The 25,302-nt window shown below is 52.5% G+C and overlaps 12 protein-coding genes across 12 annotated transcripts; 6 read left to right on the top strand and 6 right to left on the bottom strand.

Moving 5' to 3' along the window:
- Positions 1–138: 138 nt before the first annotated feature.
- SCP_1601870 (hypothetical protein) lies at positions 139–2,802 on the bottom strand (the record flags this gene model as incomplete). The annotated part of the gene is made up of 13 exons (XM_027764637.1): positions 139–154; positions 212–315; positions 375–526; positions 597–613; positions 659–788; positions 864–945; positions 1,018–1,039; positions 1,108–1,344; positions 1,396–1,799; positions 1,850–1,990; positions 2,422–2,517; positions 2,568–2,674; positions 2,739–2,802. 13 exons carry the CDS (start codon positions 2,800–2,802, stop codon positions 139–141), a joined length of 1,572 nt encoding a protein of 523 aa, XP_027620438.1.
- Positions 2,803–3,589: 787 nt separating this feature from the next.
- SCP_1601860 (hypothetical protein) lies at positions 3,590–5,259 on the bottom strand (the record flags this gene model as incomplete). The annotated part of the gene is made up of 6 exons (XM_027764636.1): positions 3,590–3,671; positions 3,731–4,200; positions 4,252–4,598; positions 4,654–4,674; positions 4,724–5,092; positions 5,142–5,259. 6 exons carry the CDS (start codon positions 5,257–5,259, stop codon positions 3,590–3,592), a joined length of 1,407 nt encoding a protein of 468 aa, XP_027620437.1.
- Positions 5,260–5,758: 499 nt separating this feature from the next.
- SCP_1601850 (hypothetical protein) lies at positions 5,759–7,229 on the bottom strand (the record flags this gene model as incomplete). Its single annotated transcript, XM_027764635.1, has 5 exons — positions 5,759–6,052; positions 6,110–6,268; positions 6,328–6,669; positions 6,725–7,089; positions 7,163–7,229. The coding sequence occupies 5 exons, from the start codon at positions 7,227–7,229 to the stop codon at positions 5,759–5,761; spliced, it is 1,227 nt and encodes a 408-aa protein (XP_027620436.1).
- A 318-nt stretch (positions 7,230–7,547) lies between these two features.
- On the bottom strand, positions 7,548–8,613 carry SCP_1601840 (hypothetical protein; the record flags this gene model as incomplete). Its single annotated transcript, XM_027764634.1, has 4 exons — positions 7,548–7,953; positions 8,017–8,338; positions 8,390–8,488; positions 8,544–8,613. The coding sequence occupies 4 exons, from the start codon at positions 8,611–8,613 to the stop codon at positions 7,548–7,550; spliced, it is 897 nt and encodes a 298-aa protein (XP_027620435.1).
- Positions 8,614–9,523: 910 nt separating this feature from the next.
- SCP_1601830 (hypothetical protein) lies at positions 9,524–10,444 on the top strand (the record flags this gene model as incomplete). The annotated part of the gene is made up of 4 exons (XM_027764633.1): positions 9,524–9,581; positions 9,638–9,739; positions 9,796–10,132; positions 10,186–10,444. The coding sequence occupies 4 exons, from the start codon at positions 9,524–9,526 to the stop codon at positions 10,442–10,444; spliced, it is 756 nt and encodes a 251-aa protein (XP_027620434.1).
- Positions 10,445–11,066: 622 nt separating this feature from the next.
- SCP_1601820 (hypothetical protein) lies at positions 11,067–12,776 on the top strand (the record flags this gene model as incomplete). Its single annotated transcript, XM_027764632.1, has 2 exons — positions 11,067–12,698; positions 12,756–12,776. 2 exons carry the CDS (start codon positions 11,067–11,069, stop codon positions 12,774–12,776), a joined length of 1,653 nt encoding a protein of 550 aa, XP_027620433.1.
- Positions 12,777–13,128: 352 nt separating this feature from the next.
- SCP_1601810 (hypothetical protein) lies at positions 13,129–14,930 on the top strand (the record flags this gene model as incomplete). The annotated part of the gene is made up of 8 exons (XM_027764631.1): positions 13,129–13,355; positions 13,418–13,434; positions 13,503–13,594; positions 13,648–13,761; positions 13,809–13,956; positions 14,010–14,227; positions 14,277–14,564; positions 14,628–14,930. The coding sequence occupies 8 exons, from the start codon at positions 13,129–13,131 to the stop codon at positions 14,928–14,930; spliced, it is 1,407 nt and encodes a 468-aa protein (XP_027620432.1).
- A 293-nt stretch (positions 14,931–15,223) lies between these two features.
- SCP_1601800 (ESCRT-II complex vps25 subunit) lies at positions 15,224–16,036 on the bottom strand (the record flags this gene model as incomplete). Its single annotated transcript, XM_027764630.1, has 5 exons — positions 15,224–15,424; positions 15,477–15,622; positions 15,675–15,835; positions 15,885–15,927; positions 15,982–16,036. The coding sequence occupies 5 exons, from the start codon at positions 16,034–16,036 to the stop codon at positions 15,224–15,226; spliced, it is 606 nt and encodes a 201-aa protein (XP_027620431.1).
- A 595-nt stretch (positions 16,037–16,631) lies between these two features.
- Positions 16,632–18,442, bottom strand: SCP_1601790 (hypothetical protein; the record flags this gene model as incomplete). Its single annotated transcript, XM_027764629.1, has 11 exons — positions 16,632–16,688; positions 16,741–16,874; positions 16,939–17,119; positions 17,197–17,289; positions 17,345–17,359; positions 17,414–17,485; positions 17,538–17,756; positions 17,809–17,925; positions 17,976–18,128; positions 18,192–18,309; positions 18,363–18,442. 11 exons carry the CDS (start codon positions 18,440–18,442, stop codon positions 16,632–16,634), a joined length of 1,239 nt encoding a protein of 412 aa, XP_027620430.1.
- Positions 18,443–19,023: 581 nt separating this feature from the next.
- On the top strand, positions 19,024–19,878 carry SCP_1601780 (hypothetical protein; the record flags this gene model as incomplete). Its single annotated transcript, XM_027764628.1, has 2 exons — positions 19,024–19,797; positions 19,858–19,878. 2 exons carry the CDS (start codon positions 19,024–19,026, stop codon positions 19,876–19,878), a joined length of 795 nt encoding a protein of 264 aa, XP_027620429.1.
- Positions 19,879–20,561: 683 nt separating this feature from the next.
- On the top strand, positions 20,562–21,440 carry SCP_1601770 (hypothetical protein; the record flags this gene model as incomplete). The annotated part of the gene is made up of 3 exons (XM_027764627.1): positions 20,562–20,769; positions 20,825–20,886; positions 20,940–21,440. The coding sequence occupies 3 exons, from the start codon at positions 20,562–20,564 to the stop codon at positions 21,438–21,440; spliced, it is 771 nt and encodes a 256-aa protein (XP_027620428.1).
- A 1,224-nt stretch (positions 21,441–22,664) lies between these two features.
- On the top strand, positions 22,665–24,575 carry SCP_1601760 (hypothetical protein; the record flags this gene model as incomplete). Its single annotated transcript, XM_027764626.1, has 9 exons — positions 22,665–22,777; positions 22,839–22,995; positions 23,056–23,118; positions 23,172–23,201; positions 23,254–23,592; positions 23,653–23,935; positions 23,992–24,138; positions 24,204–24,379; positions 24,468–24,575. 9 exons carry the CDS (start codon positions 22,665–22,667, stop codon positions 24,573–24,575), a joined length of 1,416 nt encoding a protein of 471 aa, XP_027620427.1.
- Between the last annotated feature and the right edge of the window lie 727 nt (positions 24,576–25,302).

Raw genomic sequence — 25,302 nt, 5'->3', positions numbered from 1 at the left:
AAATCTGTCAGTTCCTCAGGGGTACACACATACCGCATGTCCGTATGGACCGCTTGCGCTCACGACGTACTTGGAATTTGACCTGTTTCGACAGCAATATCACAGCAACTCTGTTGCATACCACTGCACCTGTCCACCTTATTTCCAGTTCCATCTATCGAGAACAGAGGGTCACTAAGCATCATGCGCAGGTATAAATCAGTTGACTCACACGGGAGTAGCCATATCCACCGGGGCGGCATTCGAGTCCGCGAAGCTCCTCAGATCCTCAAGGGCAAATCTGCGGCAAGTTGGGGTGTCTTTCAACACTTTAGCCTGTATTCCAAAAAAAACCTCAATAATTAAACAAGACGACCGTCCGTCGGATGGCGCACGCAAACCGCAACGAAACCACAGCCAATTGCAAGCCTGTGTCTAAGGCATTTGAGATTATATGAAGCCCTTGGCCGTCTTGCCATGTCAGTCGAGGATGCAGTGATACGCGCTGCCCGAGATCTCATCGAGCTCGGGCACATATTCATCGAGGCTGGATGCGCCAAAAAATGCTTCGCCGTCAGCGCGTCGAGGAGGATAGCAGAAGCGCGTCCACTACTCGCCTTGGTGTTCACAGGCACTGAGCGCAGGTTATGCCAAGGTAAACGTCTACTCGAATATGGACGACGCCTCCGCGAGGATTGCCTGCCGCACGTGAAAGTCGACCTGATCAGAAAAGCGGATAATATCTGCAGAGGAAGGGAGAGGGCGTATCTGTGACCTGTAGCTTTTGGACGGCACTTCACTTGCTTCCACTTGCGTACCCGACACCGGTGGGAATAACGTTAATTGATATATTTCGACTCATTGTATGGCTTGAAGTTACTTACTTAAATGGCAGATTCCATGGTAGTATTCCCGGAGGAGAAACGCCCCAGCCCGCTTGAACAGGCGGCATACACGTGAGTGCGCCTAGGATCACAACCGAAGGAATTAGCTACACCTCGCAATCACTCCTGCATATACAATGGTATAAATATCCACAATAGAATTGGCCACGCATGTCCTACACATGTCAGAAGATACAACAGGGAAACGGGCGATAGAAGTGGAACACACGGCCCATGCATTCACAGCTTCGCCCTCACCGTCACCAGCGCAGCGCCCGCCTGCATGTATTTCGCCGCGTCGTTGACCATGCTCTCCACGATCTCCTTCGCGGGCAGGACGTCCTGGATCATAGAAGCCACCGCTCCCGTGAGGAAGCTCCGCGCCTCGAGCGACTTCTCCGGGTGCTTCCGCATCTCCTCGTCGTGCGGCAGGATGCCCTTCGAGGTCAGCTCCTTGATCTCCGCCTGTCGGTTGTTGTTCCTGGGCAGGGGACATCAGCATCCGTCAAAACGCCGCGTCGAGCACTCTCACCAGTCGTCGATGTACGGCGTCCGCACGACACGCAGCGGGCGCCCGGTGTAGATCAGCGTGCGGGCGGTGTCATCGTAGCCCGAACGGACGATCGCGTCCTTGTGCGCCTTCGGTGCGCCCGCCTCGACGCTCGCGACGAAGCGCGTGCCGACCCACACGCCCTGCGCGCCCCACATGAGATTCGCGGCGAGCGAACGCCCGTCGAAAACCGCGCCGGCGCCGATGACGTACACGGGCTTGCCGGTGAGGGGCGAAGAGTGGCCCTTGCAGGCGTCGACGCAGGCGGGGATGAGGATGGAGCAGGGCACGTCGCCCGTGTGTCCGCCGCCCTCGCCGCCCTGGGCGCAGATGAGGTCGACGCCGGCGGAGAGCGCCTTCGCGACGTGCTTCGGGTGACCGACCATCTGTCACGCGGTTGAGAGCGGGTGAGCGGGGGTGCGTGGGAGGGACTCACGTTCATCACTGGGATGCCGGCTTTGTGCATCTTCTCGACGGCCCATGATGGGGGTATCCCGATGGCGCACACGAACAGCGCGGCCTTCTCCTCGATGATGACGTCGATGAGCTCTGGGAGCTGTCCCTTCGTGTAGTCGTACTACAAAGCCGCTCCGTGAGTAATCAGAGTCTATACACGGAGCCAAAATCCCAGACAAAATGCGGAGAGGCCTCGTCCGATCTTTTAAAATCAAGCCGGTTTAAATAGAGCAGATTGTACTGCCTGTCAACACGAATGTCGTCGGAACGCGGTCCAAAGAATCACGGCACAGATACAAGCAGTAATTCAGCAGTAAATGTCAGCCTCGAATTCTTCACCGCGCCATAATGCAGTTGATGACCAAAGGTTATATCCCCCCTGCGAAAAAATGAAGGGCTATTCGCAATTTTAAGGACGGCTGAGGATCAGACGTTCACCTAATCCACAGATGAAGTTTATTCTCCAGATATGAAACCACCCGAGCTCTCTGAAGGTCACAAACGTCTGATCCCCATGACCTCCTATCGTCAAGGTTCTAACCGAGCACTCACGTTTGTCTTCCGGGCAGAACCACCGACTTGCGGGATCAGTAAATCGACGCCGAAGGGTGCATTCTTGTCTTGCAGATCTGCCTTGAGGGCGTGGATCTACGACGATACATCAAGTCGTATTCTTCGAAATGGAGACTTGAACTCACCTGCGCGCGCAGGATCTTCGGAGTGTAACCGACCCCTCCGATGACACCGAGACCTCCTGCATTAGTGACCGCAGCCGCGAGCTCAGGACCTGCAGCAACATTCATCCCTACAATGCCACCCAGCACACGACGTCAAGTTCGTCGTAAGTTCAACACCTCTGTTAGTCTTACCGGCTAGTAGGACAGGATGTTTGATGTTGAAGAGGTCCGTAATCGCCGTAGAGATGACCGACATGGTTGCAGGAAGATGTCCAAGGAAAGATTGAGTAAACAAGCGCGAGGAAAGGGAGCTTATATCGTCATGGGAGAGCTTATGTTTTTATGGCACCGATGACCGAGTGAGAAGACATCATGCGGACCTTACGGCCCCTCCGGTCAGTTTTCGGTGCATCCACTTCGCCGACGAGCCTCGCGCATGAATTCTGACATCGAATCATGTGATTACGAGCGCGTAGATTGTGGCAACGAAGAGCATGGAAAGAGGAGGACCACAGTGAGTTAGACACAGATACGCGTGCATGGTCAGGAGGTATAACCATCTACTAGTTTTATCAAAAGATGGGTAACACCCTGTCGTTTCAGAACCCTGAAAGGCTCAAAGCTAAGTACTTGCAGATGAATAAACCAGATAAACTATCAATCAAAATCCCATCTGCATTCCGGCACACTCACAACGCTCGTGAAACTAGTCACTAGAGACCGATCCGCGGGCCTAGGTGGAACTTGGCAGCTGATGACTGGCGAGCGCATCAAGGCACTCTTGAAATCCCGATGAACACGAGCAGCACACCACGACTCACCTGACACGCAGTGCAGTGTGCAATGCGCACCGTCGTGCCGCGCACCAAGTCGAAGCAGCAGAAACAGAATTGCATCGTAATGATATCATTATGTCCAAAAGCCCGGGGGTATAGGATAGCATGTCGGACGGATATATATATATGATTAGCGGTGTAGATGATGGCGGAAGATGCGAACAGACTGCAGACAGCAATGACGAAGATCTGGTATACAACAAGAATTCATGAGGGTGCGTCGCCTGTAGGTGAAGAGCCTTCTGCGCGCATGAGACGGCGGAGACGAGCCAATTCGTCTGCCAGGTACCTGTGGCGATATCATCATCAGCTTGCCCGACATAGGATTTGTGAAAGATCAGGACTGACTTGGCCGTCTGCCAAGCCTCCTCGTTTTCCTTCCCTGACTTCTCTACTTCCGCCTTCAGAAGCCCTATGTCTTGCCGGAAGCTCTCCTCCATCTCCTTCCGTAACCGTTCGCTCTCTTCTTTTAGCTGCTGCACCTCCACCGACCGGCCCCCTTCCCTCTCCTTTCTCACCTCTTCTACGAGCTGCCCATACCGCACTCCCAGCTCCTCCGCCTCTCGCTTGACCTTCTCTTCCCGCTTGCGCATCTCCTCCTGTAGCGCCTCTGTATCCGATTGAAACGACTCGACGAGACCCTTAAACGAGTCTCGCAGGACAATATATTCGCGCTCAGCCTTTTGAGAGCGCGCAGTTGACTCTACCAAAGCGGCCTCCGTGTCACGGAGAGACTTCTTGGAATTTGTAGTTTCGCTTTTGAGTTGCGTCTTCAGGGAGATGATATCCGCCTCCGCTTTGCGCGCGCGCTCGAGTGTCTGGTATCCCATCTAGCTTGTGAATAGTGAACGAGCGACGTAGATACGCACCTCCTGCAATAACCGCTCCTTTCTCGCCACCACATTATTCAGGCCCTCGTTCTCCATGCGCAACCGCTCCCGCACCTCCTTCAAGTCTTCCGTCTGCCGCGTCAGCTGGCTCACCTGCCGCTGGCTTATCCGCAGCTGCGCCTTGGTGTTCTCCAGCGCCGTCTTCGCGTTAAGCACGCCCGCCTGGAGGTCCGCGAGCACCCTGGTTGTGTTGCCCGGCGCGAACGACGAGCGGCGGTTCGGCGAGGTCGCAGGAGTGGCAGACGACGAGGACGCGCCGAGGTTTATCCCGAGCTGGGACGCGTTCCCGTCTTGCTGTCCCTCTTCTGCGAGGGCGCGTGCGTTCCCTGTAGAGTGTTGTGTCAGACGGTGTCCACGCGCAGCTTGACCACGGCAACTGACCCACGGACGATACTGGGATCCCTAGTGTAACGTTAGCGCATGTGGGGAGGAAAATAATGAAGGCACGTACGACTGAGAGTGCGCGTAGGGCTCGGCGCGCGCCTTCCGTTCGACGTCGGGATGCCCTCGCGGATGCCGTTCTCGTCACCAAACGAGAGGCGACGCATGTCACGCCTCGGGAGCGGGAGGCTCGAGTCCGGTCCCGCAAGACCTTGTAGGATGTCGTAGCTCGCACGCTTCTGCAGCTTCGGTGTGAGAAACGTGGTCTGGCCGGGCGACGGAGCCGTCTCGGGGTCCGTCGGTGAGAGTGGGGGGGAGTTCATGATCCCCGGAGGAAGCGGACGTGGGCCGCGCAGAATGACGTTCTCGAGGGTGTGTAGTTGAGCTTGCTGATGCCTAATGGTGTGCTTCAGCGTGGACATGTGCGTGCGGATGGCCACTGTGTGCGTGATCAGGCTGGCAGTTACGGATCGAAGGGGTGCACATACGTGTCTCGTCTGCCAGTGTAATTATTGGGCTCGATGAGCGCAGTGAGTTGCGCGAGGATGGCCGGGAAATGAAGGGGCCAGGAGAAATACTCGAGTTCAAATAACCAGAAGTAGACATCTACTCAGGACCGAGCAGCAGCGAAAACTATGCGAGACAGCTATCCAGAAGTTCGGTCGGTAAGAATCAGTGCGACAAAGGCAGTTACGGGGCTGGTATATAGATCTATAAGACAGGGACGAAGACGTGTGTTGTGAGACAAGGAATGTTGGATTGCACCGAGATATGGAATGAATCCGAGCTGGATCGAGAACTTTGTTAGAGAGATGCAGACCTATTCACCCAGTTTCAGGAAATGTCCTGCGTTCCGACCGTGGGTCTGTACGGTCCCGGTGGACTCGAGCACTGGCCGGGCAAGCGAAAGACGAGCAGTCGACTGTAACGGCCAACGAGCGCTCAGTGGACGCGTGCCAGGCGCATGGCTTCAAGTTCTCACGATCATCCCAAGATCACTGGCAGATTGACTTCAATTCGCTGACATTTGGATTGAATGTTCATTCCAGAAAAACAGAAATTTTGTGCGGGAAAATGAATTGTGCTCAAACGTCTCGAAAATCGATTATTTGAAGCTCAGTCTTTGTCTTGATCCCAACTGCACTATGCCCTTCACCTGCCCTTTGGCGTCGACCTGTATCGGAAACGTCGTCGCTGAATTTTCGCGCTTGCGTTTCCGAGGTGGATCCAGAGTCCAGTCCGACGCGAACTTTGGGCGCTGTGCTGATATGGTTGTGTCTGGCACATCTAGGAAAAGTGACGGAAGAGGACGTGGTGATGCGAGGTCCACGTATTCCAGCCCGAGGTCGAATTCTGAGTCTATGTTCTCGTCGGTGTAAGGAGCAATATAAATAGATTCCTACAAGGTTGGTATCAGAATTACCATTTAAGCTGTATTCAAAGTGAAACTACCCACTTGAGTCGACCGACTTGAGAACTGACTCGGATCTAGCAAGAACTGCCGTTGTGGTTTCACAGGAGTGCGAACAGCTGCGCGTCGGAGGTCCTCAATGATGCTGTCTTGCTCCTCCACCTGTTCTTTGAGTTTGTTGATCTTCTCTATTCGTTGTTGTTCCTACATCACGTATCAGAAATTCCTCAGTGAGCGGAGACAAGGACATCGCGATGGCTGACCTTCTTTTTATGCGCGAGCAGCTTATCCTTCAGATCGGATATCTCCTGAGCTTTCGTAGCTAGGCTCTCGCTGTGCTCTGTCTGTTTCTCCGTGAAGCGCTTACCGAGCTTGTCGTTCTCCTCCCTCCATCTGACCACTTCATGGTGCGCCTGGTCAGCCGTATCAACGGCCTGGCTAGCAAGCTGTCGGGCTTTGTCGGCCTCGTCCCGTAGCCGCCTATTCTCCACCTCAATAGCGCGCCGCTCCTCCCCGAGTGCCTTAAGCTCTTTCTCTTGTTCAGACGCCGTGGCGACAACCGGTACGATGCGCTTCCAAAAGTCTGCTATGGCAGAGAGCAATGTCTGCCGTGTTGTACGGGATTTAGACCAGATGCATACCATGCAAGGTGTCACACACCTCTACGTGGCTCGAACCTCCGCCTAGTCCACCTGCGACCTTTTCCACTTTTGTTCCTAACTCGCGCACTTGCTCAGCACTGACTTTTGTCGCGTCCACTTCTCTGATTGCTCTAGCTACGTGGTTGGCCTGCTTTAGCGCGGCCTTTGAGTAGCGTACTTGGTGGTGTTCCGCGTAGTCTGTAGTATCTGATGTTATGTTTGGCTGTCCCTGGGGCGATGGCGCGTGATCCGTGACGAGGTATATGGGATGAACATCATGCAGACGAAATAGATCACGGCATATTGGGCAGGTCTTCTTCGGGGCACGCGGTCCAGCGTTGTTCCCGACATATCCTGTAAGAGATTCCACACAAAATCCATGTCCTTTACCAGCGAAGCATGTAAATGTGACATGAGCGAACCCGTACGGCGCACGAAGTCGTTATGGGCAACCTACCGCACGGCAAAAAGCGGAAGACGTCTATCGGGTGATTCTCCAGACAGATAGTGCAGTGTGACTGCATGAACTGAGCATAAAATAAATAAAACGAGATGAAGACTGTGTGGGGTTATCTTTCAGGATATGATGTTGGTCAAGTTGTAGTATCAGCGCGCGCTTAACCGAGACGCGTCTGTGGCACGACCACGTGATGATCAATCAAAGAAACATTTATTATTTTGTTGGAAACGATATACGGAATTCCACACCATAGCGAGAGCGATAGAAAACATGGATGTGCAAAAGATTTCCGCGCCAGAAATTACCAACAGCACTGGAAATTTTCAATAATATAACGTGAAGATGCAGAAGAGCCACGAGATATCCAAGCCATTACTTTCCGTCAGTCGTCATCATTATCCTCCACAAGGGGAATTGTCGCCGTGCCATAATCGTAATCGATGCTGCCATGTCCACCGTTCAACCCTCCGATTCTCGGGGAAAACAAGTCTCCTGTAGGAAGGCCGGAGCGTCGAGGGCGCGCCTTTGAACCCAAAGAACTTGGCAAGCTCGAACTGTCTTCGGGCTGGGATATTGGTAACCGCTTCTTGAACACAGGCACCGGACCTGCTAGGTGGTTGAGATCGAAAGGAGAGCCGAGCAGCCGAGGACGTTTGGATTTGCGATGTACAAGTCGACCATCAACCTCGCGAGTATCGAACCCGGAACGGCACTGCGAAGGCTCTAGGAATGTGTCCAGGGCCGCTTGGCCGCTCTTGCGCTTCATGGCGTGAGTCGACACTCCCGATCTGTTAAGTCCGCGGAGTCGACGCATCAATACGTGAGGTGGACCAAATAGCAGAGATACTCACGTCTCCCTCAAGCTGAAGTACTTTCCCTTCAAGCCATCGTACTTCTTTCGGAGCTTCTGCATCTCCATCTTTAGTTTCTCGTTCTCCAGCCGCGCATCGCGCTCTCCCGACGCGTGAATAGCAGAAGCGGCCATCTGAGCCTCACAGCGATCCATCAGCAGTGTCTTATCGTGCACGAGTTCCTGTACGCGTCCCTCCAGCCTCGTGACATCAACCTGCAGATCCGAAGAGGTGTGAAGTGGTGCATCGAGAAAAACGCGTCGAACGTTCGGAATAATGAACTTGTGGTATTTTTCCGGAACAAATCTCATGTCAGGCATAGCTGTAGCACTCTTTCAGGATGTGCAACGAATAGTTGAGTTAGTCGACATACCTATGCCGAAAGCTGACCGACAGGTAGGACAAGAAGCGGTAATGGCGTCTGGACTCTTCTCAATGTATGCCGTAAGACATTTTTCGCAGTGAAGATGCCCTACGTTCGTGTATAAAGTTAGTGACACGTCGGGTTGTAGGCCAAAGTGACGCACCGCAGGGTGTTGACACAGGGACTTTGAGTTCGTCCAAACAGATTCCGCAAGTTGTGTTAGCCATCACCATGTTTGTGTTTTCATCAAAGTAGATGAGAGTTAATGGAATACACCGTTCCTACTGCGAGGCGTACCGGGCCAAAAGGTGAGTGAGATGATCGTGGCAGAGTTATGCGGCCGGGAGACTCGGACGCGTCGCCTGTAAACGCCATCACGTGGTCGTGATGAATGGTCATGTGAGTAGATCAAGTGTGATTAGATTAGATTAGATAAGCAACTTCGGAACTTCCGTCGCGCTCAAGTTCATCTCCAGATTCTCCACCACCTCGATATTCTCCACTACTGCCAGAAATCCTGTATGTCTCGAATTCCTGCACAAATCTAATTTGGCTATGTTCCGTCACCGCAAGTGTACAAGCGCAGGCCCGAGATCCCCGAAAAGGGACCGCCTCTCGAAAATCTAGGCGCCCCTAGACTCGACGGCGTTGTTCTCGTAAGAACCTCGCCCTACTCTCCGCCTCTCAAGTTTCAAAAAAGTACTTCAATTCGGCGGACAGCGGGTTGTAATGGCGAGGACACCACTACAGCTTCGCGTGTCTAGACTGTTCCATTGATTGCGGAATCCCCGTAACTGTCTCACCTCGCAGGCTTCCAGGCCCTATGTTACGCAGAGACGACGGTCAAATCTTGGTCGCCAAAAACCACGACGATGTCCGTCGTCTCTAGAGCCGAACAGGATATTTAAATCTTCCCGCCGCAGGTGAACGTTCCTCGCGGATATTTCACTCTCGACTTGCCCATGGTGCAAAACTGCCCTGATGGTACGATGCATGCGGTGGCGTTCGGAGGTGAAGTCTTCCTGCAACTCCCGCAATCCTCTGTCGTATAAATGCGGTTCCGACCGTATCTGCTTGGTCCTCAAGCCAGTTGCTGCTGCCGTATCCACTACGCCCCTCCAGACTACCTCGTTGTAGGCTTCTATGCCAACGTGTTTTGTTTGTCTTGACACGCTTACAGATCCGGCTGCGTTGCCTTGCGGTAAGTTGCCTCCCATGTTCCACGTGAGTGCAGAACCGAACAATGCATAATTACAGGTCACGTATTTTGCCATGGATGCATCGTCCGAGTAGTTCGCAACATCACACCGTACACCCATCATCATTTCTGCCCCACCTGTAAGCAGCCATACGTTATATGTGAGTGGTCTACACAATGTACAATATGTTGAGTGAGTTAACGACTGCCGTCGCAGCCCAAGTCGATCCCTCGCTTGTTCCTCCGCATCTTCGGCAACATGTCTCACCTGCTGTTCGCAAGCTCCATCTAGACTATACTGCTCCACATACCCTACAACCCTCGTCCCCGTCTTCTGTTCCTAATACTGAGTGCGACCGCCTGCGCGCGGAGAACGCGGCTCTCAAGGCGACTTGCATCGTCTGGCGCAAGCGTGCAGCAGTCCACGCCACGGCTACACTGGGCCTCGTCGGGCTCGCGAGGCTCGCGCGCGACAGCGCGCTTAAAATGAAGTCGGAGAGGGACTTTTTAGAATCAAGATACAATGCGCTCAAGCGGAGCTTTGAGGAGTCGCAGTACGTATCGTGCACATTTTTGAACCATTAACGAGTGCTCACTAGTCATCTAGGACGTTGTCGACATTCCCACCTCAGCCTGACCATCGAGTACAGTCGGCATTTGAGGACCTGCGCGAATCGTCATTTCGCCCTCCCTCACCTGCTGCAAGCGATGACAGCTACTGCTCAGACTGCCCCAAGTGTCAGTCGCCAAAGCGCAAGCGGGATGCGTCGCCCATGCCTTCGCCGAAGCGCACACGATCAGAGTCATTCACAGGGAAGGCTTCGCCGACGTCGCCCTCCCTGGAGATGGCTGCGCTGGTTGTTTAATCGGTATCTTCGCCGCCTTTGGGACTTCGTCGATAGATTTGCGGACACATGCTTCGGAAGAATTATATATGTAACATCACCTTGTTGTATTCTGCTGCACCCCCACTCCGTCTGTGTTTATTTACTGACCCGTAACTTTTGTATACTATCGCCTGTCCGGATACCGTTCTCGCTGCTCTTTGATAACCCCGCTGGAACCAGGTCGAGTGCGGTGCACAAACCCATACATTCAGCGCTAGATAGCTTACATAATCGAATGAGAAGCGACACTGTTTTTCCTACACTCGTCTCCTCAAATTTGTACTCGTACGAGACGGCATACAACTTCAAGGTACCACGAAAGAGTGCCCGAGTCAGGTTTGTTTTGATGGCAGTTGATGCTTCCTCTGATCGGCATCTGGCGCTTCAGATCTAAAAGCTTTTCCGAACAAAGGAGAGTCACCAGACACATCTCAAGTGCTGAATATCCTGAAGTGCAGTGGCTCTGTTTATATAGCACTTGGGTTGGTCATGTCTAAATCATTGGACGGAATCTCTGACGTTGAACGGGTCAATCTATAGCGATCTGACTGAAATACCGTCCTACCGATTGCAACCACCTTCGCTGGATCCCAATTGAGAAATGGAAGACAATCTAGATATCAGCGTTCATTTCAGTTCAACTACGGTATCCAACAATCTAATAGATCCTGGACCAGCTCCCGTCATCGTTCGAAGTGCGTCCTTTCCTTTCAACAAAGCCACCGCAGATGTCGTCCTGCGCTCATCGGATTCAGTGGATTTTCGCGTGCGGCGGGGCATCCTGTGCGAAGCGTCTCAGTTCTTTGACGATATGTTCAGCTTGCCACAGCCAGAGGATTCGATGGGACGCTCAGGATCAGATGCGGCGGCAATCCCAACCATTACTGTCGCTGAGAATGCTAAGACACTCGACCATCTACTTCGCCTCTGTTATCCCATCAATGATCCAGTCCTGGATCAAGTGGATGATGTCCGGCACGTCCTCGAAGCAGCAATCAAGTACGAGATGAGCGAAGCCATAAAGTTGATGGGTAAAGCATTACTGGACTTTACTGCGACGGACGCTCTGCGAGTATGGGCAATTGCTTGTCACTACCGTCAGGAGGGCATAGCAAAATCCGCCGCACAAGCTACTCTGGGTCAGTCCATAGAGGCCATCTATGTCAAGGAGCTGGAAGAGATCAAGGCAGGTGTGTATCATCGGCTTCTGCAGTATCACGGCAACCCCTATAAGCTTGCCTTCGACATCGATCCATCTCCCGTTACAAATGAAGGCAGCGAGAATTACTCTTCTCAGAAGGGCGCTCATTCATCAGGTCCGACAGGCATGCACCCAGCATCATTTTTCGACGGAGGTTCCACTCCGGATACCGACGTCATTCTCCGTTCTTCTGATAACTTCAATTTCCATGCCCATCGCGTGATTCTGGCTATGAGCTCACCTGTGCTGAAGGAGATGCTTCCCTCATTATGCCCGGTACCAAAGGCAAATGAAAGTGACATGGCGAACGAGCTTCATATTTCAAATCCCTTGATTGTTCGACTAACAGAAGACTCTACAACACTAGGCCATCTCCTCAGCGTATACTATGCGCTGGACGATCCCACATTCCACGATCTCCGAAGTTTGCGACTTTTCCTAGATGCAGCTCTGAATTACAACATGACGAAGGCCACCAGCGTTGCAAGGCAAGAGCTACTGAAGTTTGCCGAGAAGGATTCCTTCGGAGTGTACTTGATTGCAGCACGGCACAATATGAGCCAAGTTGCTGATGCCGCTGCTAAATGCCTCCTGCGCAATCCAATTGCAGAGGATTATTATTCGCCCGAGCTGGAGGAGACTTCTGCAGGAGACCTTTACAGACTTCGCACACACAATCACAGATGCAAGGAAGCTGCTCGCAATCTTGCTCAGAATATTGGATGGCTTCCAAATTCTCGATTTTCGACTTGGACTTGGTTTACTTGCTCAGACTGTCAAGGGGTTGTAGGGGTGCGACGGGGCGATGCCACCTGCAAAGTACGCACCTGGTGGAAAGAATACATGGACAAAGCCAGTCGGGAACTATATCTGAGACCCTGCGGGCCCACGGTGGCGGATCCTACCTTGTCAGACTCGGCATTGATAAAGGCAGTAATCTTGTGCAATACCTCGTGTCGGAGGAATGCAATTGCGCACTTGAGGCAATTCAATGAATTATTTGCGGAGAAGATCGACGAAGTCGTTGCTGCGGTGAGTTGTGGAATATGTGGAAGTGTGGGCGGACTTACAAACACATCATTAATGTAGGTCAAATTTGAAGTGAGATGAGGACCGAGAATATACAAGGAACAGCGTTAGTGTGATCTCTACTTCGAAGATGGGCAACATATTTAATTCGTTGACTGCTTGTGCTACAGCTACAGTGTACTTCGCCAAGCAGACTCGATTGGGCTGTGTAGGGAGGAAAGTCATGTTAAATGAAAATAAAGGCTCTTTCCGACGGAGTTCCTGGTCTCTTCGCGGACTCCTGGGCTGAGCGGAGTTGCCACCCGTTCGCCTTATACGGTATGCGAGTAAGTTGACCGAAAAAGTGACTCATCCCGAGTCTCGAAGCAACACACGATGCGGAATTTACGCCCGTACCCATACCCCTCCATCAACATTGTGCACCTATTAGACTATGAAGACTCACAGCGAACACAACGAGAACAAGAACGAAATTTACGAGATGTCTGTCAGACAGGATACACGGCTTGACACTCCTCACGACGGTCCTGCGAGCGAGCAGGAGAACAAGTCGGATGTAAACATACAAGAACTGCCACCGGTGGATGGCGGCATAAAGGCTTGGAGGTTCTGTCTATCTGCATTTGTGATGGAGTTGATGGTTTGGGGCTTCGGCTTCAGGTAAGTACATTCCGGCGCAGCTGCTCCATTTGCATGACTCATTGCTACATTCTGGTTGAAAGTTACGGTATTTTTCAAAGTATGCATCATTTATCTCTGCTCAGGCTGCTCTGAAAGGTTCTTCTCTAATGCCCGAATATCTTCCAGATTATTACACCACTCATCCTCCCTTTGGTGGCCAGTCCCACATCGCGATAGCAGCAGTGGGTACGACCTCACTTGCGGTCACATACTCAGAGGTAACGCACAGGAATCCATTTGGTTCGAGCTCCTGCTGAGAGACCATTTGAAGTCCTTGATTCTTTCCCTCTTTCTGGGGCGCTATCCTGATCTCTTAAAGCCGTGCATGTGGGTTGGCTTGGGAGTGTGTTTTACTTCCCTCCTAATATCCAGCTTCGTCAACAAGGTATTTTGTCGCCATCTGGTTCATCCTCGGCTAATACACCGTTACAGGTGTGGCAGTTGATCATCCTGCAAGGAGTCCTTGCTGGTATGGGTGCCGGAGCGGCTTACTTTCCCATCTTACTCCTCCTTCCTCAGTGGTTTGTCCATCGCAGAGGGCTTGCCGTGGGTATGATCTTTGCAGGAACAGGAGTCGGTGGTGCGTCGTTCCTCTTACAAGTGCGTCAGCCGTGCTGACTTTGTCGTCTACAGGTTTCGCAGTCCCGTTCCTTCTACACGCTTTGCTTGACCATCTCGGGTTCCGTTGGACGTTACGGATATGGGCGATTATGATGCTTTTCTTAGCCGGCCTTGCTCTTCTCGGAGTGCAACCGCGTACCCCAGTTCCTAAGTTTACTAATGGACGGAGAAGGCCTCGTTTCGTCCCCCCGCAAATGCAGTTCCTCAGGACCGCGCTCTTCTGGGCGAATGTAAGCGCACATTTTGAAGTGATAATGTGCCCCTCTGACACTCGCGCAGTCGGCCACCATCACACTCCAGGCCTTGTCGTTCTTCCCCGTCTCGTTGTACCTTGCCACATACACCACTATGGTCTCCTCTCCGCTATCTGCCACCGTCGCACTGTCTTTGTTTAACTGTGCTGGTGTCGTCGGCCAGGTCCTTGTTGGGCATCTCTGTGACCGCTACCCTTATGTCTGGATCATGTTCGTAAGTGCCCTTGGGAGCGGCCTGGCAACGTTCCTCCTCTGGGGTTTCGCAGGTTCGCTTCGCCTTGTCTTCGTGTTCGCCATAATATTCGGGGCTCTGGTATATATTGTTTACTGTCCACCATCTCATCTGGTTGTGACTTACAGATGCTTTGTAACGTAGGCTGGTGGCTTTCCATCGGTCGGACCCATCGTCTCAGCCGATTGTGCCGGAAACAAGCCCGAGCAGGCCGGGATCGTCTTCGCCGCACAGTTATTTCTTAAGGGTATCGCGGTGATTGTCGGGCCAATGGTGTCCGGTGTTCTGTACAGCGGGAAGTCTGCATCGTCTCTAGTCAGTGGCGCTGTGAGTTACGGGTACCACGGATTCGGTGCCATAGAAATATTTGTCGGTGTCTGTGCAATGGGCGCCAGCTTCAGCAGCATCTTGGTTGCGTGGATGAGACGCCGGGTTAAAGCACAGTAAAAATTGTGATCTTAGTGAGTATTGCACGGCTGATCATCATGCGTTGGTCTGACGGTGAAGAATAGCTAGCTCGTCTGCACGGCTTCTGTGGACACTCATCCACATGGTCTTCGGGCATGAACTTGCGAAGTACTGATTGGCATGTACTTCGGGTTTGAGCACTAGCTGGCATAATCGCTGGGCACACCACGTCATTTGTGGCCAACATGGTCAAAATCAGTTCCAATTAGAGGACCTTACAAGTAATAGAGCTTATAGATACATCACGATATCTCACGCTACATTTCGTCCGGTCACTTGCCCGAATTGCCCGCTAAGAATCGAACACCTTCACCATCGGCAACAGCTATAACTTGCGCGCGGTTCGTCTTGGTAAGGATGCTTATTGCCTTCCTGAGTATCACCATGGGTATCCCAGACAATGGTGACGATACGGGAGGCTCTATGATGTCATAGAATGTCAAAATTGTATTCAACTGGCCAGTCGTGGATGCCTGCGCGGGATAAAAATGAGAGACATGTCAGCTTAGTGAGGGACCTACATACCCAATCATGCAGGACTTCGGCCCACTCTTCGGGCTGTCGCCAGTACAGGAGTACGGATCGCGTCTGCCTCGGAGGTTCGTACACCGCTGTGTTCTTGGTTACCATGTCTGTGAGAATGAACTCCAGATGCGGCGGCAGGAGCCGGCCTGCAGCATTGCTTCAACGACATATAAACGGCCAAGGAAGTGGGCAGCGCACGATTAATCCTATCATTCCGCAAGATCTCGTCCCATTCACTTCCAACGATCTCAGCATCTTCCACTCGCAGGGTGAACAACTTTCTATGCCGCGCGTAAGCAAGTATTAGCCGGGACCACTGCTGCACTACGATAGCCTCAGTCGTCGGGTTGGGTTGCTGTCTGGGGAACACATCAGTATGGACAGAGAGTCGTGCGACCAAACCCTGACGTGAAGAATGGAGGTGCTGAATGAATTGACGGAAGCAGAAAGCCTGGATTAAAAGGTCATCGTGCCAAAAATTCAAGGACAAGAACTTGAGACATACCTGATAGTGTGGTATGTTTAGATAGGGTAGTGCCGCCGCGAAAGTTGGAGACCATGGGGATCTAGCACATCATAACATCTCTTCGTCAATATGAACCTCCTGTTTTAATATAAGTTTGCGCTACCTGCGCTTGTACGAATAACGTAGACTGTTTGTGGATTGACGTGATTACTGTACTATGGCACAGGTTTGATCGATCTCTTTTCCACCAGGAGATAAATTAGAAATAGTTGGACAAGGTGGTTCAGCGGTGCGTGTCCAGCTGGAGTGTGAGGTGTGAGGAAGTCCGGTGTGATATGTGCGATGCAGCTTGAGCATGAGGAGAAAACGAGAGCACACTGTGCGCGATCCGGGATCACGTGCCACAATGACGCGTCGCGACGCGTACTACTAAGTTACTGTCTTGCATGTTCCCGCCCGGCCGCTCACAAAGTATCAGTGAACTCCACAATGCTGCTGTAGCGATACGGACAAACACAGCCGGTGGGACAATGGGGGTGAGGAATGAACTTTGTCTCGCTATCAGGAAAACCAGAACACAAGCACATGAAAGCAATTTGATTACAGAGACCCGAAATCTGCCGGCGAAGAGACAGGCAGACGACCATATAACAAATGAAGCAGTAACAAGACATTCCTCATCAGTTCATTCAATCGCTATCGCTCTGATCTCCCAGGAACGCCATTATTGTCTGGCGGGTAGTAGCCTGCACGCTACATCAGCGAAGAAAAGACAGGTAAGACATGGAGGACACGTACACGTCGTCGCTTTGCCACGGCCGCCTCGTCGTCGTCAGACTGGTCTTCCGCTTCGGGATCCTCTGCTACATTTCCGCGCGTGCGAGAGGGACGTGGACCGGACGTAACGGCTTTCTCGAAAGTCTGGACGTCCTCTGCACAACGCATGGGACAGGAGTCTCAGTCAGTCTGTGCTGAATGTGATCCTCATGTACTTACCCAGTTCCTGGGCGAGCTCCCTCTTCTCTTTGATGGCCTTGGCCTGCTCGAGGCTCATGCGTCCTGACATGCCGAGGTCGCTGAGTATGTCTTTCAGCCGTTTAATCTGCGCTGCAGGCGTGTCGAGGTCCTTGAATTCCTTCGCCCAGACTTTGCGTACACCGCATGCTACAACGAAGGACTGATACCCACGCGTTAGTATAAGCCATGCGCTACGGCCAACTAACTACCCGCTGAGAGCTAAAGGCAGAGACGTACTTTTAGTCGCTTGATGGTTTCATCGTCCTTAGTCAGTTCCTTCGCAGGCTTCTTGCCCCTTTTCTCTTTCTGCTCTTGCTTGCTCCCCTTCGTCTTGCAACAGTTTATTAGCAAGTAGTGCATCACAGCGAAAGGTGAGAAACTCTACCGTTTTCCCCGAGTCCTTCAGTCAAAATTAGCGAAGGAAACAGGGCGCAAGTTAATATTTCACACTTACTTCGTCTTTCTTCTTCCTTCCGCGCTTCTTCGGCGGTTCGTCAATCAGGACGGACATCTCAGATTCGCTCTTCTGCACGAGCAGTCAAGAGAGAATGAATGTCCGTTCAAAACACGATACCTACGTTCCCGCTTTCTTCCGCATCGTCCTTGGACGACTGGCCGGCACTGGATCCAGACGCCTTTGCCGGTACCGGAGGTTCGACGTGAGATTTCGACACGAGAGCGCTTGTGTTAGACTGCTGTTTCGGCTTCGAAGCAGGCGACTCCTTGACGATCTTATCCGCAACCGCTTTCTTCTGCCGCTTCTTCGGCGGTTCAGCAGCAGAATCTGCGTCGCTGTCCTGGACGAACATCGATAAGTGGATGTGTGGTTTGGAAAAAAAGGGCCCGTACTTCGGCCATTTCTTCGACCTGTTTACCCTTCTTCGTAGTTTGGGCCTTGGATTTCGCCTTGCTGGAGGATGGGACCTCGTCCTTTTCTCCAGCTTCATCATCTGAGGGAACTACTGACTGAACTACCGTTAGTACTAAGAGGCTAAGTACGTTTAAGTTGAATGTACAGGAGAGCGCTTGGCCTTCGTGCTCTTTCTTGCTTTCTTAGAAGTGCTGTCTTCCTCAGCCTTCTTCTTGGCCTTGGGCTTCGGTGCCACTTTAGGCTCGGCCTTCTTTGGCTTTGGCTTTTCGGGGCTGGTCTGATCATCGTCATCTCCATCCTGGGACGTACGGTTGACAACCATCAACTGACCGCAGAAACGCCAACAACACACAATGCATACCATGGTGGAGTCGATTGCAGCCTTGACAATCCCCTTGTAGCGTTTCTCATCGAGTACTCCGGCCTGAAGAGACATCCGCTTCTCTACTTCTTGCCGGACGAGGCGGGGCGTCAATTCACTGTGTAGTGCGTCATGAGGGTGAACAACCTCAAGGTATGTCTCAATGCGTACGAGACTGTCCCATCCTGGACGCTTTGCTTGACAACCGCAACCGTCACTTTCTCTATCTCAGTGGTATCAAGGTCGGGCATGGTGGCACTGTCTAAAGAATATCAATACCAGCTCTGTGATAGAAGAACCTTGCGGAATATAGCATATCGGTCCGGTAATGGGCGACGCTCCGTGTGAGCTTCCTGATATATGTAGGCACTGGATAACGAGCAAGGCTGTGATCACAATGATGAGACATCACCCAGGTGGGCTGGCCACCAATATGCAGCACTCAGGCAGACGCATGCTTAGCCCAAGTAACTACAATCGCATGAGGTCATTCACAGCAGCTGTCCGTCCATGTCCACGGCGGCGTCCATCCAGCTGTGCAGCGCGTCCCTCGCACGCTAAGGAGACAAGTAACTCACCTACTACGAGCACTTTCGACGTTAACTTATCTTTATGAACTACGTCGGACTTGCCGACGCCCGCAGCTCCGAAATTGCGAGTGAGAGATGATGGTGGTCGAAGCCAAGCCGAAACGAAGCGCGTCAGTCACGCGACGCGAAGTTGTTGACACGTTTGGTTGTATTTGGCGCCGCACGTGGCTTGAGCGCGTTCGCGTCGCGTCGCAACAGCTCAAGCTCACTTAATACTTGTCTGTTGCCACTCAGTCACCACCATGTCCACGTCTGCTGCTCCAGAAATTAGAATTGCGCAAATAAAGGGATCTATTCCGACATGCACGCCCAACCTCATGCCCTTCCACATAGCCTACGCCGGCCCCGCCCCCATCTCGACGTACTTTCGCGTCAAACCTGCACCACCGCTTACCTATGGTAAAGAAGCTACACCCCGGATCACGCCGAGCTCCAGTGGAGACTCCACACCTCCTTCTGCGGATGCACAGACCGCATCAGGTTCTTCACAGTCCACTCTGGTCGCTAGCTCCTCCACCGCGTCAATACCTGCGACATCGGTAACCTCCTTGGACACTGCCGTAGATGTCGAGATGGTGGAGGAGGGAAACTCATTACTAAACACGAGCAAACGTTTCGTGGCTGCATTCAGAGGCCGGATAATGCAGGGTCTAACGGTGGAACTGCCCCAGGGATACGCTGGGATCGTCTTGCGGACGCCGGACGACGGGAAGGACAAACACGCTGGAGCGAGCAGAGACGTGGAGTTGGAGAGAGAAAAGGCAAGAGATAAGGGTAAGAAAGCGGGCAAGCGCAGTACCCGTCGCTCGCGTGCCACGGAAGTGGACCCTGGAGAGGATGGAGACACTGGGGACTTCAATATGGAAGCTGCATGGGACCACGATGCTCCATCACGAGTTCTGGAACCAACATCCTCTTTCTCCTCTTTCGTCCTGTGGCACCCCGACATTCCCGTAGATGAGGGCAAGGATGAATACCTGCGCTCGTTGACCGATTGGACCAGGTTGGCAGCCGAGGTGACTTTCGCATTTTCGACCTTGTCTCTTTGAGCTAACAAACGGATATTTTCTCCACAGATACACCGATGTGAGGATTGAGACCGAAAGCCATACCGCCTCCACATTCGTGTCCGAAATATTGCGCTGCTCAGCACCCTGAGACCTTGTAACAGCAACACAGGCTGTTTCTCGAACACACCGACGACTGACGGGAGTATCTCGACAGCGGGAAGCAATATATTGGTCACATTTACCTCTGATGTCGATTTTCTGTTGTATTACCATCGACTTCTCCGAGAGTGAAGCGAGACTTGTACTAGAATCTTGAGGAGTACGTTTCTAAGATGCAGTTAATACCTCCCCAATATCTTACAGCCGCTACGCTATGCTGCTTTTTTCCCCTGTGAATACATATTTCCTAAACTGGCATCAGAGAGTCTGGTATCTATAAAAGGCAGGTGAGGTGGTTGGCGCTCGATCGCGTGGCCGGCCCGGCAAACATTGACAGGCGCTATCAAATACTGATATCAACTGGCATTTTTGACCTCTACCGTCGTTGTTGTTAGCCTCACGTCCTGTTCTCCCCAGAGTTCAGGACCTTTCGCTCCTTTACACCCGTCGCTCTTTTGAAATCCACCGCAACAACCCTGGGATACCACTGCACCCTCGAAGTTTGTATATTTCTACGATTTTTTTTCTCATTCTTCCACTCACATTTCCGTTCAGTCTGCCCCTTGACAACCTCTTACTTTTCATCGTTCATTATCTCCCAAAACGCCGCCATGTTTGCTCCAGCCTTCTTTACCGCACTCCTCGCGTTCATTGCAGTTGTGCATGCCGATCCGACGCCGTCTGACCCTAGTCCTGGCGATGTGTTCAACGAAGGAGCGAGCTGTCACATCGACTGGGACGTGGATACCACGGGCATTTGGACCGTCATGAACATCGAGCTCATGTCCGGGAACAATGAAGAGATGCAGTATATGACTAGTACGTCTACAGTGTCCCTGCCCTGTGTGTCAGTACTGACACGCTTATCAAATAGCGGTGGCAACTGTAAATGGAGCTGATCCTAAAAAAACCGGCTTTGATTACACTTGCCCGAGCGTGAGTCTACCTCCGCTTCTTGCCACTGTTTTTCATTGATCCGCGTTCTTCAGGTAACTCCGAACGCCCCGATTTACTTCTACCAGTTCACCACTCCGTATTCGAACACGTCCCACTGGACAGGTCGCTTCGCCATCGCAGACTCGTCTGGGAAGACAGTGCCTGCGGCGAACAGCACTCAGCCGGACGGCAGCGCGATCCCTTGGGGCATTGGCGCGCTCACTGGTCCGTCGAGCGCCGTCCCCGAACCCTCTGCGGGCCAAAGCATCGGCGGAGCCCAAGCCATCGCGTCTGGATCTCCTAGCAGCACACCCTCCTCCAGCGCCTCTGCCAGTACCTCCGCGCCCAACTCGAGCTCCAGTCCGCCCGCTTCGAAATTGGGCATGTTGACCGTGTCCGGCGCGAAGCCCTCAGGCTCTTCCAGCACATCGCCCAGCTTGCCCTCCGGATCTAGCACCACCAATGGTGCAGGCGGGCTCGAGGTGAACAGTCATGTCTTCCACGCTGCCGTCGCGCTCGGCGTCGCGGCGCTCACGTTCTCCGTGGCATTGTAATCCCGTATACCCCCTTGCCGCGCGCTCACGCTCGTCATGACGATACCATCTGCTCATAGTTAACTGTCGTTCCTTCCGCCCACGTCATCTGGTCCATAATCCATAACGTTTCGTCGCATTCTCATCGCTGCACGCCCCTGCCCCCGCGCTTGCATGTATTGGGCGCATCACGTTCGCAATGGCATTACTTAGATATCTGACTTGCTGTACACCTTTGCTTTTTCTCTGGGCTGCTCGTGTGTCCCTGTTGCTGTTTTCATTGGTCTCGGTTGGTTGTTTGGTCGGTCGGTCATTGGTTTGGTGTCAGTACTACCTTGGTCCCTAGAGTTACCGCATCTATCTGGTTAGCATACATCATTTTCAGTAGTCAGGCATCTGCACAGATAAACGGATCTTCACTTCTGTCTTTGAACTTGCGGAACGATATGAGCGTCTAAGTCTATGCTTCCCGGGATGCCGGGCCGAAGGGGCGCACAGTGTGGGCGGGATCCGGCTGGCACCCGATTCAGACCGCGGCGCCCGACGCCCGCCTCCTTCAAGTTATATATCCAGCGCGAGCGCGGAATCGTGCTCATTAATTGTTGACCTGACATCCCATGTCCTAAAGTTCACATTCAGGTACTGAAGCTCATGCATCATGCACCATGCAGAATTTTGTGTGCGTGTCTTCCCCTAACATCATCGCATACCACGGTGTGACTTACTGCGCTCGTTCGCGTTTCACGCCTGCGGCGAACTACTCTAGTGTTGCACGACTTTGCTGGTGAACGCCTATGCGAGCTGGGGGAGCGCAAATTTGTACTGTCTCCATTCTTCAGTAGTTCGACATAAACCAACAGCGCTCAGCTGACTCTGGAGCTCATTCGTGAGCCATGCTCGCAAGACAGAATCGTCGTCGTCACTATGAAGATCTTCATCTAAAGCCAAATCGGTGCACGAACGGGGATTCCCAGCGATATCATCATGCCCACCTGCACGTGTCTACCGCACGGTAGCAGCATGTCGGTGGTGCGGAAGCCAGGCATTTCCGGGGAGAAGGGATTCCCCCTCTCAGAGCACAACCTAGCTGTGTACTTAAAGCACGACACACAATCGTGTCATCCTTTCGCTACCCGCGCCCCTTGCTGTGATATCACTCGCGAACACGAACTCGCTTATCCCGTACATCTGGAATTCGGGGACTGTATTGTATCCTGGCATCGGATTGACCCGATCCTCCACATCATGTTCCCCTTGAACGACTTTAACCTGGTCTGCTGTGCGCTTGCGACTGTCTCGGCAGCGTTTGGCTATAATGTGACGCGGCGCCGGCGTAGCCACAGCTTGAATACCCAACGGTGAGCGGATTAACCCTTTCAACCGAGTAAGAGGCTCAATGATCTATGATTTTGGGGACAGGCTTGCGGAGGAAGAGCGCAAGCGTGAGGTGCTGGCACGGAGTCAGAGCGTTGCGAGCATGTTCTCATCATGCGATAGCACGATGACTTTGGACAGCGAGGGCACAGGCTCTGAACCGCCAGTCTCCGTCTATCCTTCCCCACCCGAGAGCGTAAACGTGAGCGTATCTTGCCAGCCTCGTGTATCAGTGGTGTTCATGTTATCATTATCTGGTTAGGCGTTGGACGACACGGAGCCCGGAACGCTGAAGAGGAAGAACAGGGATGAAGGCAACAACGATGTATACGACCTTCGCATTATATCGCGACTCCAATACTTACGCGGATTTTCTAGCCCGATGGGGAGACACATGGGGCTGCAAAGGTGGTTGTCATTGCGCAGCAGCGATTTCGCATAGGGTTGATGTCGAGTTTAGGATCGCTCCTCCAGTCCGCCAAGGAAGAGGTGCAGGACACCACCTGCTTCCTACGATCCGGAGTCTACAGTAAAGAACGAGGGCGAGGCAGCGATGACCAGCACGCAGACTGTAAACATTATCACCGCCGACCAGCAGCAACTGGAGACGGTCCCAGCTGTAAAAGTTGTTGTTGCAGATGGGCAGCAACAAGAGGCCTTTTTCTCGGGAGAAACAGCGACACAAATCAAGATAGAAGAGCCAGATATTGCTTCGCAGACGCCTTTCTCTTTTCCGATTCCAAAACCCCACAGCGAGTGCAAGCCTTCCATTTTTTCGTCGATGCAGCCAATACCTGCTGTAAGTCACTCCTCCGCAGATATCGAGATTTATCATTGAATAGTTTATCTGATGGTGCAGGTTAAACCATCCACGGCATTTAAGTCGTTCGCCGGGAGTTCCTCCTCCTTCACTACGACGTCCACTTCTAGTATTTCCCCGAGGTCGGGGTTCAAGCCAGTTTGGTGCTCCGGCAGCATCATTCTGAACGCTCCTTCCAGTACGGAATTGACTACGTCGCAAGATGATGCACAGGCAGTGTGTGATGCTGCTTTATCAAGTGGGGAAGGTTCGTCTTCATTAAAGGCGTCCACCCACGAAGATCCTCTCGCGGCACACCTTTATTCGAAAAGTACTCACAGCAGTAAGTACCACTTAGCTTCAGATCGACTACCGTCTGATATCTTTGCATCCGTGCAGCTTTAACGGGTGAGGAAGACGAAACTATTCGTGCGGAGCTGAAAGGCGCGAAGGTATATGTGAAGCGCGGGGGGCGCGAGTTCTCGGACGGCATCTTGGGGCACGCCAAGATCTTGGTACACAAGGAAACTGGAGAAGAGCGGATACGTGCGTTCAAATTTATTCTCGCTGTCCGGTGCCTTTGACTGGAATGCTCACCGGGAAATTTGCAGTGTTTCGTCGAGAACAGGTATGGAAGGTCACGATGAGCGTGCGGCTACGGCCGACGGTTCGTTGCACCTACGACGAGGAGCAAGGTGTCCTCCGGATTGTGCTGAAGGAGTTGGAGGAACGTGAAGGGGTTCCTCCCGATCAATGGAAGCAGCAGGTCGTGATTTATGCACTGAAGGTCTGTCGCTACCTGTCGCTGCACGACAACGACCTAATATCCCCGTTTCTTCTTTGCGACTGTTGTTTCGCCAATATCAAAAATACAGCGTGGCAAGGCATCGAAAGGGGACTTTGCGGAGTTTTCCCGCGCGGTCGTCGCAAGTGGGCAATTGTGCGCACAGTTGCCCCCTGATTTACGAAGTGCTGTTGTTTGACTTGCGGGGAGACGTTGTATTAGCTCTCACGCAACATTACTCCCTGGTCTGGCGTGTGAAGTACAGACCATGGCCACTGGATTTGGCTGTACCGCTGGCGGTGTGTGGTATCTCGTAACGTTATTCAGGATTGTGCAACTATGATACCCTATGCAACACGTAGAATTATGCGTATAAACGCCTCTGTGCTATTCTGTCGCTCGTCGCGCATGCATTTAGTAGTCCTACGCTTGATAAACCTGGGGTTGTTTACAAGCACAAACGACAGGAGCAACGACGCTCCTTGCACCGATATATTCGTAACATTGAGACCAACATTCTGAATTAATCCGACCGTATGAAATGAATCCTATTGTTTTTGGACCGCTATTATAGAGGCCTTCCCCGTTTGTATTCCGGAGTAGGGCATATGTCCAAGTTCGGGAAGACATAGGACTATTGGGGAAAAGGCAACCTTGCTGAGCATGACTTCGAATTATACAACGAGCAGAACATCGCAACGACGTCTACGGCGTCCTAAGGGTTCATGCGAGGAGGAGCAGAGCGAGTTACTTTGGTCTTGAAGTCACGACGGACTTACGACTTGACTATCCCACACGTGCATTATGAATGGGAAGGTGAATGAAATTGGACTTACATTATCTGGTCGACCCGAGGAGTTTGTCAACGTCGGCTATGGTCTTCTGATAACTCCCGACTTCAGCACGGGGTGTACGCGTTCACCGAC

The sequence above is a fragment of the Sparassis crispa genome (assembly GCF_003851025.1).
Source record: "Sparassis crispa DNA, contig_000015F, whole genome shotgun sequence".
NCBI lineage: Eukaryota > Fungi > Basidiomycota > Agaricomycetes > Polyporales > Sparassidaceae > Sparassis > Sparassis crispa.
This window is presented reverse-complemented; position numbering and strand designations above follow the sequence as displayed.